Source organism: Lycorma delicatula, chromosome 8 (genome assembly GCF_047948215.1).
Source record: "Lycorma delicatula isolate Av1 chromosome 8, ASM4794821v1, whole genome shotgun sequence".
Lineage (NCBI taxonomy): Eukaryota > Metazoa > Arthropoda > Insecta > Hemiptera > Fulgoridae > Lycorma > Lycorma delicatula.
Window position 1 is genome coordinate 68,873,765 of NC_134462.1, and position 14,715 is coordinate 68,888,479.

Consider the following 14,715-nt stretch of genomic DNA (forward strand, 5'->3'; position numbering starts at 1 on the left):
CCAAACTGTGCGCACCCAACTTTACAACCACATGTGGTTTAACAACCACATTTACATCCACCTTTTTGCTGTACACAAACATGAATTCCTTTTGGTAAATTTTATTTGGGGTGATTTTCCTCTTAAAAATTATTTAAGGTGGTAGCTCTGTTCTATACGCCATCACTGAAAGCATCACAATGCTCCTTACTTTTTCACACTAAATTAAAAAAAAAAACCTTTTTCACAAATGGTGATATTGCTTGGCATGTAGAAGAAAATAGATTGTCCAATAAGCACTACCTTATTAGAAACAATTTTTTTTCTGACAGATCAATGACTTTATAAAAATTTGTTATATACATACATTGACAGAATTATGATTCATCTTCTCAGTGATGAGCCTTTCTTTTCCATAAAGCAACATGCTCAGTCTCTGTTGCTTTGAGGCCTTTCAACTCTTGTACCTTGAAATGCATTATTCATGTGAAACATACATAATTATATATAACAATTCATACATTCTTACATAATTCTTTAACATAGTCCAATTTCAAGTTGCACAAATTTTCCATTCTATGGAACTTTGAATGCTTTCCTCGATGCAATAGTTGAGCAAAAGCCCGTTTTCAATTCCTCCAGTAGCAAAAGTTAAATCCTAGTGAACATATGACCACCTCTTCTGTTTCTGCATTTCTCTGCATATTCAATCACTTTTAATTAGAAACTCATAGCATAATTAGAATATTTATTACTGCTCTAACATTTTATGAAAATCGCTATAACTGCCAATGGCAATGCAATATGTCAATTATTGGTACAAACTTATAACAATGTGAACAGTAGACATTTACATCCAACCGTTCAGTAACAAAAAGTAAATCCTGCATGGTCAACTACCATCACCCTCTCTTTTTTCTGTTTAGCCTCTCGAACCAATGTAAAGTATAGCACTTCAGAGGATGATATGAATGAATGTAAATGATTTGAGTACATGTCTTGTAGTTTCAGATTGACCATTCCTGAGATGTGCGGTTGACAAACCCAACCACCCAGCCATGATTGGTATACATGCTATAGTACTGAAATTCATATAGAAGTAACTGCCTTTACTAAGATTTGAACTTAAAACTGTAACTTCAAAATCAGCTGATTTGCAAGAGTTCGCCATCCCCAGTGGGTTAACTATCATCTCCCTAACAGGCAGTAATTGTCCAATGAAAAAACAATTCCATAAACACAGCAGGGATGGGGAGGAGTATTTCTAATAGTATTGGTAACCATTCTTGTCTTAACATTCATCACTTCCAAAAATCTCTCAAAAATGTACTAAGATCATAAAAATGTTTTAAAAATTAATATATGTAAATAACCTGAGTAAACTAAACCAGATATATATTATCCGATTACATATAAATAACTGATGAACAGCAACAGTTTACAACTATCAACAAATATGAAACCAGAAAGCACAAAAACTACAAAACTGATTTATTACTTAAAGCATACTATTACTAAAGCAAAGTTTATTATTTTTTATAATTTCATATAAAAATAGTTGTTTTAAAATTATTTTAAACTATAATTATAAAAATCTTTAATAAGCAGTTTTTGATAACTACTTAAAACCATAATGTAATCACTCCTTTATTCTCTGCTCTATCTACCTTCATACTAAGTTCTGTAGTAGCTTTACGCAAAAAAAATGCCTAACACGAATGAATAAGTTTTATAGTATTTTGACACTTGAAGTATTAATTCTATAGTTATACTTTGAGCTATTAATGAACAAATAAGAAAAAAGACTTCATTTTCAATTTTAATCATTATCCACCAGATACAAGTAAGCATATGATTCCATTGCAAGCACACAGACTACACCAGTGCAGATGTAATTCAGCTAGCTGCCTAATAGTTTGACATTGGGCATAACATAGGGATAGAGTTAAAATAGAATAAAATTTGTATTACAAATTGTTAATTTGTATCCAGTTTGGATCTGGTGAACATGTCTAGTTATGATGAACGGAATGCTCTTACTCAAGGAAAATAAGTAAATAAAAAAAAAGATCTTTGGTATTCATGATTGTGGCAGCACCACAGCAATGGAGAAAAACCCTGTGCATGTTAATTAAAAGAATATTACAGAACTACATTAACTGCATTTTCCAAGCTACTTAAATTCTACTTTAATCATTTTTTTTTTTAATTTTGCAGAAAAACTTATGTGAATCTACAAAAATAGAAATGCCATGCTATTCTAAGTTTTAAAACTTGGACTATCATCAGTTTTTTTATAGTCTGTACTAGCACAGGTCTGTTCACTGGCAATGCAACCATACCCAATAATGTAATATTGGGGTACTGTCTTCATATCACTTATTTTCACCAGCAGCCTTAATTTTTGAACAACTTAGAATCAAATTGCTAAGGAACCAAATATAAAACAATCATCATATCAAATAAATTCAATTCAAACTGTGGTCAGAGAAGCTATCACTTCAGATGACATGAATTACACAATTGACTTACTATTTTATGTTAAATTTTCAAATTATGAATAATTATTAAATAAAATACTGCTAAAGAAGTAGTGACACTCTTCAGTTAAGAAGTGCTTTTAACTATTTGACTGATAATTAACATTTTTATTAATTCGAAGAGGGGTTAAAAATACTTGATTTTTTATATTACTGATTTAATCATGAGATTTTTGACCAAACTGAAAGTCTAAGCAGAACTTCAGAATACCAGTTGGTATTATATATAAGCCACACAATTAGCTTGACAAATCTAACAATCTTGTAAACATTTGTATTGAAAAAATAACTTCTCAATACAACTTACTTACTTGTACAAAGTAAAGAAAGTATTGCGATGGCAAAAAATTTTGGTTTTCAAATTTCAATGGAAATATCAATTTTTACAATCAATGAATTCATTTTGACTAGTTTTTCATATTTTTTTATTGTTATTCAATAATTATTTATTATAAATATATTTTTACAATCATAAATCAATATATTTAAATTAAAAAAAAAAAAAGGACAGTCTGATTCCCCTTTGACATGTGCTTGTAAGATCCAAATATTTCATTAATTGAAATTTTATGTGGCTATAACTCTGGAACCAATGAAAATAAGTAATACTTATGATATTCATTGAAAAACTCTCAATGAGGGCTTATTACTGCAGTTAGAAGTCCATCAAAATTCCACAAATTTTTTGGAAACTTTTGGTTTAGTCGATTGCAATCAAAAGGTGTACAAATAATGTTACAGCAGTCCTAAATCCAAAATTTCAACATCCTACAGCTAACCGTTTTTGAGTTATTTGAGATACATATATGTGTACAGACATCAAGCAGGTAATAGTCAAAATGGATATTTCCGTTGAAATCTGAAAACCAAAATTTTTTGCCATACATTACTTCATTTGTACATTGAAGTAAAAACATGTGTATGTAATTTAATAGGCGTACAAGAAAGTAGTGTAGAGTCCACATCAGATTTTTTTTCAATTATAAAAACAGAAGAACTAAAGCAATTCAGTTAAGAATATTTTAAAATATAAAATATGTATATAAATATTGATAAAATTTAAAGACATAATTGTTTCTTTAAACAGCTTGGATAACCTTTAGCCTTAAAATTTCAGTTTCCTGGCCTCTAAATTATTAAGATTAATAATCATAAGCGTTAAATAGCAAATGTTATTTTACACAAATATGTTTATCTTATCAAAAATAAGATTTAAAATGTACGTCTTAAGTTATTTTAAAATAAATTCCTACTCCACTTTCCTCCATGAAAATTTTTATTATACTATGTTTCAGAGAATATAGATTCTGTGGAACTACTCATAATGCAGTTTTGATGAATTTTTTCAAGGATCAAAAAAATTAGCTTCTTGTAATTTTTTGTGTTAGTAAGGTACTAACTAACCAGTTCCCCTACCAACAAAATATATAATAAATAAATAGCATTGGTCCAACATTATACCAAATAGATTTTGCCACATTAATAAGTAAAATAAAATTTCATAAATATAAACATGAATGCTATATATGATTACATTAATTTTCAATATGTGAAGAGCACCACATTAACAGTAATGTACAATTCATTCAGAATGATAGTCTTATACATCACTTAAATAAAAGTGACAACAGTATTAGTATAAACATAAACAGTCCATCCCACAGGAAAGGTGACTGATTTATGATTGCCTAATTACCAATGCGACCTGTGAACAGATGCATGAATTAGCTAGCGTGGTATTCAGACTATCTTCAGTTTTAAATTTAACAGTAATGGCATCACAGACTGCTTGAAATAACCAAAACCTTAACAGTATGTTTTGAACTTCGGTCATGAAAGGAGGAATGTGCAAACATTAAGTTTTGTTTTTAAAAGTAGCACTGACACTTTTAAAATAAGATCAACTGTTGTAAAAACGTGTTTATCTGGTATGCAAGGTTTCATGATAGTAGATCTGTTATCGCTTTGTGCCAGTCACACATTGACAATCAAAAAGATTTCAGAGCGGAAGATTGCACAGACATGAAAAAAAAATCGGCTGCTAGGGAGACAGACTTCATGTCTTACATTGTAACAGGGGATGAAACATGGTGTTTTCAGTAGTTCCTAGTGTTTTCATAGTTTCGGCACGATTTCAGATATCTAGAGGGCTATGACAATGGTACTGCAGGCAATTTCACAATTGCCTGCAATCCAATTCAACACTTCCAGTTTTGTACTGATTCGCAAGGAGCCTATTCTGAATTTAAAAAAATATAAACTAAAAATAAACAACATCTTTTATTTCACATGAGTCACTTTCCTGTGGGACAGGAAAGTGTCTATCATTACAAATAGGTAAAGGGGCTTTATTTATCTCTTATGTCAGACAAAATAATTGTGCAATACTGTTCCCATGGTGGTTTGCACATATTGGTAATGTACATCATATGTAATAGACAATGTTTTTTATGAATGTTTTATTTGAATATATATAGGTTTACAGAGAAGTTAGTTTTATAAATTTTATATAACTTTTATTTAATCTATAAACCTAACATCGATCAGGCATGGGCCCTTGCCTGATTGAGATTCAAACCCACAACAACTCAATGGATGAAAGACAGAGGCACTTTTAACACTGTCACACAGATCGATGGAATGGTACAAGATAAATTTTGTATAAAAGATTAACTAGTTATTTTCCATCAATTCACTTACAACTTTACACATGGCTATTTATTAATTCAATAACCATTTTGTATTTGGTTTAAAAATCACTTTTGTTATTAAGCTGTATATAATTTGTATATGTAACCTCTCTAATTATCTAGCGAGTGAAGCATGCATCAGGTTATGTTAATATCATACGAAGATCAGTACATCGGATTGCTAAGTTACAATTACTTAACCTAACAACTAATTAATCTAGTTGATTATATAAGTACAATATGAGATAATATAGTGATAAAATTTTTAGGATGGTAGTGAATTAATGAAAAAAGAACCAAACGTATGTGTGCACATGCAAATTGTAATAACAAGAGACATATGTTACACATTAGGACATTTTTTGTCCCTTTAGTAATGCAATCATTCTAAAATCAGCTACAGCCAAGATGTTTTCATAACCAAAGGGTAAAACATGAAATATGCCAAACCCAAAAATTTAAAGCAGAGTCCTACTTAAACTGCAGAATAATACTACATATCAAAGTCACTTTTTTAAATTAATTATCTATTAAGAAAACACTTTTAACATTATCATATTTTATTATTAAAATAATTATAAAAATAATCACCAACACAAAATATAAACCTAAATTAATCAACAATATTTGTTGATCAAAAATACTTATATGAAAATTTATAAAATAAAATTATCACATAATTAAACTGCCTTAGCTTAAAAATTAAAAAAATGGATGTAATTATAATTTATGCGGAATAGCATATGAGATGGCTAGCTAACAGAAGAAATTTAGTCCTTGAACCTAACTAACTGTAACCTACAACTCAGCCAATATAGTACCAATAAGTATAATTATCATAAGATGTTTATTACAACTAACCATTTTTATACTTCTTGCATTAAAAACATTTAAACTTAACATATGTAAGTTTCTAAAGCTGAAATACATACTACAAAGAACAACATCTCAATGTAGTTTTCTAAAAATATATTTTTTCAAAAAGTACATTAGATGAAATTAGCAAGCAGTTTATCACTGAAGAGCTGTTATTATGGTGAAAATCTTTTTAATGTTTACAAAAGAAAAGATTAACAAAAGATAAATAACATACCTGCAACATGTAATAGTTGCAAAAAATAGTTAACTATTTAATAGAATAAACTGAAATCATCTCGTGGCTCAAGTTGGCACACTTGACATAAGAAATAATAGGCCTTTAATGAAATAAATCTCTATTACTATAATCTCTTTTTACATTATCGTGTGCTATAAGATTTTTATTTTCTGGAGTAAAACTGGCCAAAATTCACTTGCAAAACCTACACCAGATAGAGTGGTGTAGGTTTTTTACTGACACTTAACAAAAATCACATTAATGACTTTATTTGCAATTACAGATTCAGAAGAACTTGAAAAATCCTAAAATCATCCATGTTAAGCTGAATTCGATGTGTGTTCAGATAGTAGACAAAATCACAGACAATGGACTTTACATTTGTATGGAACTTAATATTTTGAGCTAGAATCCTATGTCAAAGTGTATGATGGAAACATCTGATTTCACCCTCCAGGAAAAAATTCAAAACCTATGCATCAGTCAGTAAAGTGAAGCTAATAGTGTTTTGGGACTATAAAGGCCTATATATATTGTGATTATTTGAAATAACCAAGTGCAATCAATAGCAACAAGTACACTATAACATGCTAGAAATAGTTAAAACCGCAATAAAAAGGAAACTTCCTGGTTTTCTCACGAAGGGCTTAATTCTTCAGAATGATACTGCCCAACCCATACAACTCAAGGATAGAAGAAAACTTGAGTTGGGAGGTACTGCAAAATCCACCTTACAGTCCTGAGCTTGTACAATCAGAATTTTGTTTGGTCCTTTCCAGACTTTTTGTAATATAAAGTTCTGCAAAAATGAGTTGGAAGAATGGCTCATACACAAAGCTGAAATACTTTATACTGGAATAAGAAAGCTTGCAGAAAGTTAGGACAAGTGCTGAAATGTCATTAGAAGAACTGGTCATTATGTTGAAAAGTAGTGTTAAGTTTCATTGTCATCAAATAAATCATCTTTTTTATTCTTAGAAAATAATCATTTATTCATATAATTTTTTACACACTAATTATTGAACAACCCTTGAACAATACTGCCTGCTATGACCACAGTTCATTTTATTTTTCATGATTTAATAACTATATAACCACTTTAATTTGGTTAAAGTTTTAAAAGAACATGACAAATTGAAAAATGGCTGCTTCAGACTAACTGCATAACATTTTGTGCTATGGTCTATGCATGACAGCAAAATCTTTAAATTGAACTGAGTTTGATTAGAAATTATTATAAGACTCCAAATTCATTCAATAATAATCTAAGTCTCACGCTGAACTTATAAAGCTACTGCGGAATGTTTAAGCAGAGCTGTTGACCACCCTCAGTCGAACAAAATAACCAGGTTGCAGTAATCAGAAGTTACCAAACCTTAAATTCAGAAAGGACAGAATCCCCATGGGTATTTTACTAGAGAAAATGATCATGAATAATAGGACAAGGTGACCACTTAGTGATTTACTATCTAAACCTAACCTAAATATTAAACAGCAATTTGAGCTGACCCTTAATATGTGAGTGTCAAACTTAACTATATAAAAAATTCCAAGTGAAATGAAATATATTAACAGCTCACAACAACGAACTGAAATAAAGTTTATAAATAGTTAATAACTGAACTTAAATTGTTTAAGTTAGATTACATTAAAAAAAAACCCTCTAAAACTAGCTATCAATTTCTAAAGATGTCCACTAACTCTATTCAGGAAAAATATGCAGGAACATGGATTGTGGTAACAACTGTTTTGCATCCAGGAAAACAGACAAAATGCAATGATGCTTGCTAACCTTGTATCAGATACAGTAGGTCTACATGAATGAGAAATTCATCAAACTGCTACATTGAGGTTTACTATTTTCATCTAGCAATTTAACTGTAAACCATTTAATCTGACAAAAATTTAAGAAATGGTACAGTAAACATTTTTTTTTCTAAAGAAAATTTTCAATTTTCCCAATAATTAATATTTATGATATTTAAAATTCACTATTAACAAGAAACAATTTTCATTTAAATTAGTACTTTTAAAATTAAAAATCTTCAGCTTTGGTTGGATTCACACGGCTCCTAACAGATGCACTCTGCTCTTTACATTTCACACAGCTCCTTTCAGATGCACTCGGCTCCTGATAATTCAGCAGCTCCATACAGCTTCTTTGGATTCAGTCAGCTCCTACTACTACTTTCAGCGGCTTCCTACTACTATACAAGTAGGTCATGCTCTATCGTCAGAGCAGTCCTCTTAATATAATATATATCAGTATATTAATATAATAAATTTACACAAAGTTTCACAAGTTTTAATGTTATACATATGAATGATATATATAATTTATAACAAAAATTATAATCACAAGTACATAAGGACTTAATTTGTTTACAGAAACAGCACCATTTTCAACACACATTTTTATTGGTCCTCAGACAGTAGATAATACATACAACTTGAGAATCATCATTTGGAATCTAAAATCATAATCTACAATTTCAAGAATTATCATTTGGTCTTCCAGAACCATAGTTATAATTTTTCAAGAATTTTCAACAACAAACTTCACAGTACCAGGGTTTGCAACAAATATTACTACAACATTATCGTAATATACTTAAATTTTATATTTAACTTACATTGTTTCATCATTTATGTAATACCATTTGATTCATCTCACATTTAATTAACTCTTATTAATTCACATTGTTAATTTAATATTATTATAGAATTGGAACAATTAAGTTAGACAAAGAGAGTCAGTAAAGGCCTTTATGAGAATTTGCAACTTTACTGAAATTTAATCCCTTGCAAGATGATAGAACTGACTTACAAATTAAGTTAAGGAATCTTTTTGATTTAAAATATGGATAATAAATAACACATCATTCAATCAAAAATTGAAATTTAATTTGATGATTTATCATCAGATGAAACAAAACAAAACTTAAATTACAGAATGTATTACAAAATTACAATATTTAATAAATGATAATAAAAAATCATCTAATATGGAAATTAATCCAAATACAATATACTCAATTACAACCTATAAATATACCCAAATTTAAAGGTAATGTGTTAGAATGGCAGCATTATTTTAATATATTTATCGATTTAATACATAATAGAGATGATTAAACTAACATTCAAAAATTACACTATGTTCTTTGAAGAATGAAGCTTTAGCTGTCATTAAAGATCTCCCAATAACAAACAAAAATTATCTTGATGCCAGTTTCAATGTACCAAATAACATTGACATCCTGATAGGAGCTCAATATTATTACAGTCATATCCTCCCAGGGACATATATTCAAAATTTTAGATATCCTCTTACTAAAGGGACTAAATTGGGATACATAATTAGCAGTTGAATTCCAATTAATAACAAGGGCAATAACACTGTAGCATCATCCTTTCTTAATCATAATGATCATAAAAATCTATCAAACATAATTCTGGAAAACAGAATAGATTACCATTGATACAAAAATTAATAAGAGTTCCAAATGTGAAGAACATTTTCAAACCAATACTACTAAAAACAATCAGGACAAATTTGTTGTGTCGTTACCATGCAAATATAACATTCAATTAGGGGATTCTTTTGTTAATACTAAACAGATTATCATTAGAAAGAAAACAAATTAACTATGCCAAACTTAACAAGGACTACCGCTTTCATTCAAGAATATTTAGATCACGTCGTTAATTCCAATGATTTGTTAACAAATCAAATGTCTGTTATTTACCTTATCATCCAGTCTTTAAAACATCAAATTTAATCATTCCAATTTACACAGTCTACTTTGGCATGATTCTCCAGAACAGGAGATAAACTACTACGCATTATGTATGATAACGTATGGGAGGAGCACTAGTGCACCATATTTGGCCAAACTGTGTTTAATTCAAATTGCAAATGAAATTGACTTTACACTTGCATGTTACAACCATTCAAAATGATTTTTTATGTTGATCTCATAACTTGATTCAGACAACTCTGATGAAGTTATTCAGTTAAAAATTGATATTTCTAAATTATTAAAATATGGTTTTCCAATAATAGCATCATTTCTACTTCTCAACACAATGCTTCCATTCCTTTAAATCAAAACAGAACCTACTTTAGGAGTTCTATGGAATAAGGAATTTCTCAGATAAGCTACTTTTCCAACTACTCAAGCTAATGATTCTAAAAAACTCACTAAAAGAAATATTCTGTCCATCGCAGCAAGTGAATTTGATCCTTTAGGACTCATTGTGGCAATTACCCAATATGTTACTAACACAATGGCTCAATTTATATAACCAGTTGCATTTGATTGAATCCATCAAAACAATATTGATAGTAGAATTAATTCTATTCTAATACATGAATACTCTGATGCCTCCATAAAGGGCTAAGCTGTTTTATTTATTAATAATACCAATAATACGATTTCTTCTATATACTTTGTTCCAAAGTCAAAATTGGCACTCTTAAAAACAAATTACACTTCCAAGACTTGAACTTTGTGGTGGTTTACACTACTTAGTCTTTATTATTAAAGTAATTAAAGCCTTAAACATACAGTTTAATGAAATACATTTATACAGAGATTCTACCATAGTACTACATTGGTTTCATGGATGATATAACCTTCCAAAGTTATTCCTTCCCAACAATTTTCAAAATATAAAAAAGTATACACTTAAGATTCCTACAAATTTGCTGCTGGTTGGGTTAAGTACAATAGTTAATTATAAAAGCACAGTAGCAAGTATGATTTACTACTTACTATCTTATGAATAAACACATTGCTACTGTTATATCAGTTTTATAAAAAAAGAAAAAGCCTACATATTTAATAACACTGTTAAATCATTTTCACAACAGGCAATTGCAATAAACACAGAATTCTTATGAGGATTTCAGCATCTTTTACACATTCCACATTAATTAATGTTTATCATTACTAATATACATTGCACTTTTTTTTACAAGTTGTAAAAACAATATTTACAAATTCAATTTTTTATTGAAGTATATAACTTGACAAACAATGTTTAAAAAAATATGCAAGGACGAATGATGAAATGAAATAACTTTAAAGAAAAAAACAGATGCTAGGGATACACAACTTCCTTCATTACAATTATGAATAAGCTATGAAAAAAAAAAATATTTTGTCTAAACAAAATACTAACCCAGAATTGTACAACCCAAATACCAAATTTTAAATGATTAGGTAATTCCATAAATCACAAAAAAAACATCATACAGCTTTATGGCCATGTAGACTGGTATCACTCCCACTGATTCTAATCCACTTTTTTATTACATTATAATTAAAACATTCCCGTATTTATAAAACAATTAATTTTGCACAAAAAAAGGTACTTTCGAATTCAAAAGGTATAGTACAATAAAGTAAATAAATAAAAGCATTTAGACGTTTACTAAAGAATTTTGATTAATTAATGTTTTGAAGGAGTAAATTGTTTTATTACGTAATAAACAATAGGTTCCTTAGACATAATTTCATATGTCCATTAAGACTTAAGATTTCACAAACATTAATAAAGTTTTTTAAATCAGTACAGTATCAGTTAAATGTTTAATTACCTTATGAAACTGTTATTTATTAAATTATTAAACTACAGGAATTTTTATTTTTATTTTTTTCCACTAACAATTTCCAAATATTTTGTAACTAATATTGATTCACTATAAGTTTAATTTAAATTAATCTTTTCTCATTATTTAATAACGATTTATTAAATAAATCAAAATATATTTATTTTTTTAATTATTTTTAATTCCATATTTAACAAATTATTAAAAATAAATTAGTTTGTTAATATTTCAATGATCAAGATAAATTATACTTTGCATAACTTTATTTACATAAATAACAGAACATGCATTACATACATAACAAAATACACCTTTAAAACCTTTTAATTATATCAGTCTATTTTTCCACATGAGTTTTTCACACAATCTTAGTTTTCATGCTTAAGAAAGGAAAATACAGCATTACTTCATACAATTCTTTTTTTTCTACATCAAATATCTAGACTAATATTTGCTAATATTTCATAAACCTGATGAACTCTCAATATTTAGTTAGAATGGAAATACAAATCTCTCAAAATTATATGATCAATATCAGAGTGGTATAGAATTAGGAAAACGCATATTTTTAATTTGTATGAACTGGTACATTTATTTTTAATATTTATTAATCATTAAAATTTAAGATCATAAATTATATACAATCAGTTTGATGTCTGCAGTGTAAGCAGTTTAAATCATCCATCCGCTGTAAATTTTACAGACTGTATAGGAAGCCTAAAATCAAATCAAACATTTGAATTTATACATCCATAAAAAAAAATTTTGTTGCTGCTTAAACTTAAATCAATTTTCTAGATTATATAAATCTTATTCATCCAACCTAGATGAATGAGGTTAGGCTGAAAATTCAGAGTTAAAATTCAAAACTATAAAATATTACATTAAAAAAATAAAAACTTTCTTTTGGAATAAGGAAAATTATGCTTCCATAAATTTTTTTTAGACCAGTACATAAAAGTCATCATTAGTTATAGGTTGCCTCAAACTTCACCACACATAGGCCTAGCAGTAGCTGCAAAAATACCTATTACAGAGATTTGCTTAGTATTTAGTAATGAGTGCTTTTTGAATAATTAATTATTATATCATTATCCCAACATTTTAACTATTAATACTATATTTTCAAGTTAAAATTAACAATTCATAAGTGGTATTACTACTATTAATGTGCCAAAAACAATAATTTAATACATTCAATTAAAATAATAAAATATTTTATAGGATTAACAGAATTAGTATTAATATGAGGTAATAACTATTAATTTATTTTACAAACTGTAGTAAAATAATACAATTGAAAACTTTAATCCCGACAGAAACGCAATAGTCTACATTAACAAATTTGATAAGAAAGTAAATGAAGCTTTTTCTGCGCCATTTTCAGCGATCAATTACATGAAGTAGGCCTTTCAAATGTCCTTGGACATCATGTGACAAAATTTTAGCCGTGACCTACATTTAGATCAGGTTAAAAACTAGTTTAAACTTGATGAAGTTTTGGCCAATAAATTCAATTTCGGTCTAGCAATTTCAACAAAAAAAATCCACGTTAAGTCCACTATCACCCACATAGACCGCGCTAAGTGATCAAAGTATAGAATATCAACCCAAAATTGTCATTGTTATAAGATTTTCTTAATAGAAAATCAATGCTTCGTTAACTGCTGAAAAGGCAAACCAGTACAACTTTTACGATTCGATAAAATTGAAGCCGGGTTCGGCACAATGTGCACACATCAAACGCGTTGATAATGAAGATAAAAGTAATTTAATTAAAATAGGAATAAAACGACTTCTTCCAGTCAATTTTTTTCTACTAACTTAATAGAAATACTAAAATCATAACAACATCAACACCGGCAACGCCTAAAACTTAGTAGTAACAATTTGAAGGATGATTTAATAAAAAGAAAAAAAAATGGCTTCCTCCCACTTACCTTTATACTGTTTTTCGACTGCTATCTGTTTGGAGACATGTTGCACCTGCAATAGCAACTTTACTCTCTCAATAGGAGCAACTACTGTTTTTGAAACAGCTGCTGATATTCCACCGGCCAAAAAGTCCTTAAGGAACGAATACGGATCTGCAGTAGCCATTGCGAACTTATACACTCCACGAGCAGGTGCGGTAAATGAGAGAGAGAAATTCCGGTAGAATACACTGCTGGACGACGAGAAACGAGAATGTAACGTCACTCTTTTTCACCCAATAGGAATAAGAATCAATAACGAAGTGACGTCAGATTTAGTGCCTATTTGATATCGTATACTACGGAATTAAATGAAATAATAGATATAATATGTCTAATAATAGGCATTAAGGGAGTATTTATTTTCTTTACGTCTGAATCAGACTGCAAATTTTAATTTTTTTTTTTTTTAAATAATACTTGTAAAGTAGCTTGTTTTTTGAATGATTAATTGAAAATATGTTATAGAAACAGAGATAAAATTGATAAAATATTTTTGTTGAATAAAAACTTACATTTACACAAAATATAACATATGTTGATATACATATGATTCGTTTATACACAGAATCAACATAATCTAACTAAACATAACCGACGCTTGCTATCGTATAATTAACATTAAAAATAAGAATCATATACAATAAGTTGTATATAAAATTTTGGCTGTGAAAATATATATATATATATATATATACATGTTTTATTATATACATGTTGATATCTGATCACTATATGTAACTGGACAGAGAAATACATGTATTGGAATAGGTAAAAACTAGCGTCATCAAATGAGTGCTTAAAACTAAATAAAATGAAA

The 14,715-nt window shown here is 28.6% G+C and overlaps 1 protein-coding gene across 1 annotated transcript in view; it reads right to left on the bottom strand.

The window, feature by feature from the left end:
• The window catches only part of LOC142329351 (ADP,ATP carrier protein 1-like), a 29,086-nt gene extending 14,997 nt beyond the window's left edge, over positions 1-14,089 (bottom strand). Inside the window, exon 1 of the mRNA XM_075373851.1 lies at positions 13,863-14,089. Within this exon, the coding sequence (XP_075229966.1) occupies positions 13,863-14,022 (160 nt within the window). The 5' untranslated portion in view covers positions 14,023-14,089. The remainder of the gene's footprint in view (positions 1-13,862) is intronic.
• Positions 14,090-14,715: the final 626 nt, after the last annotated feature.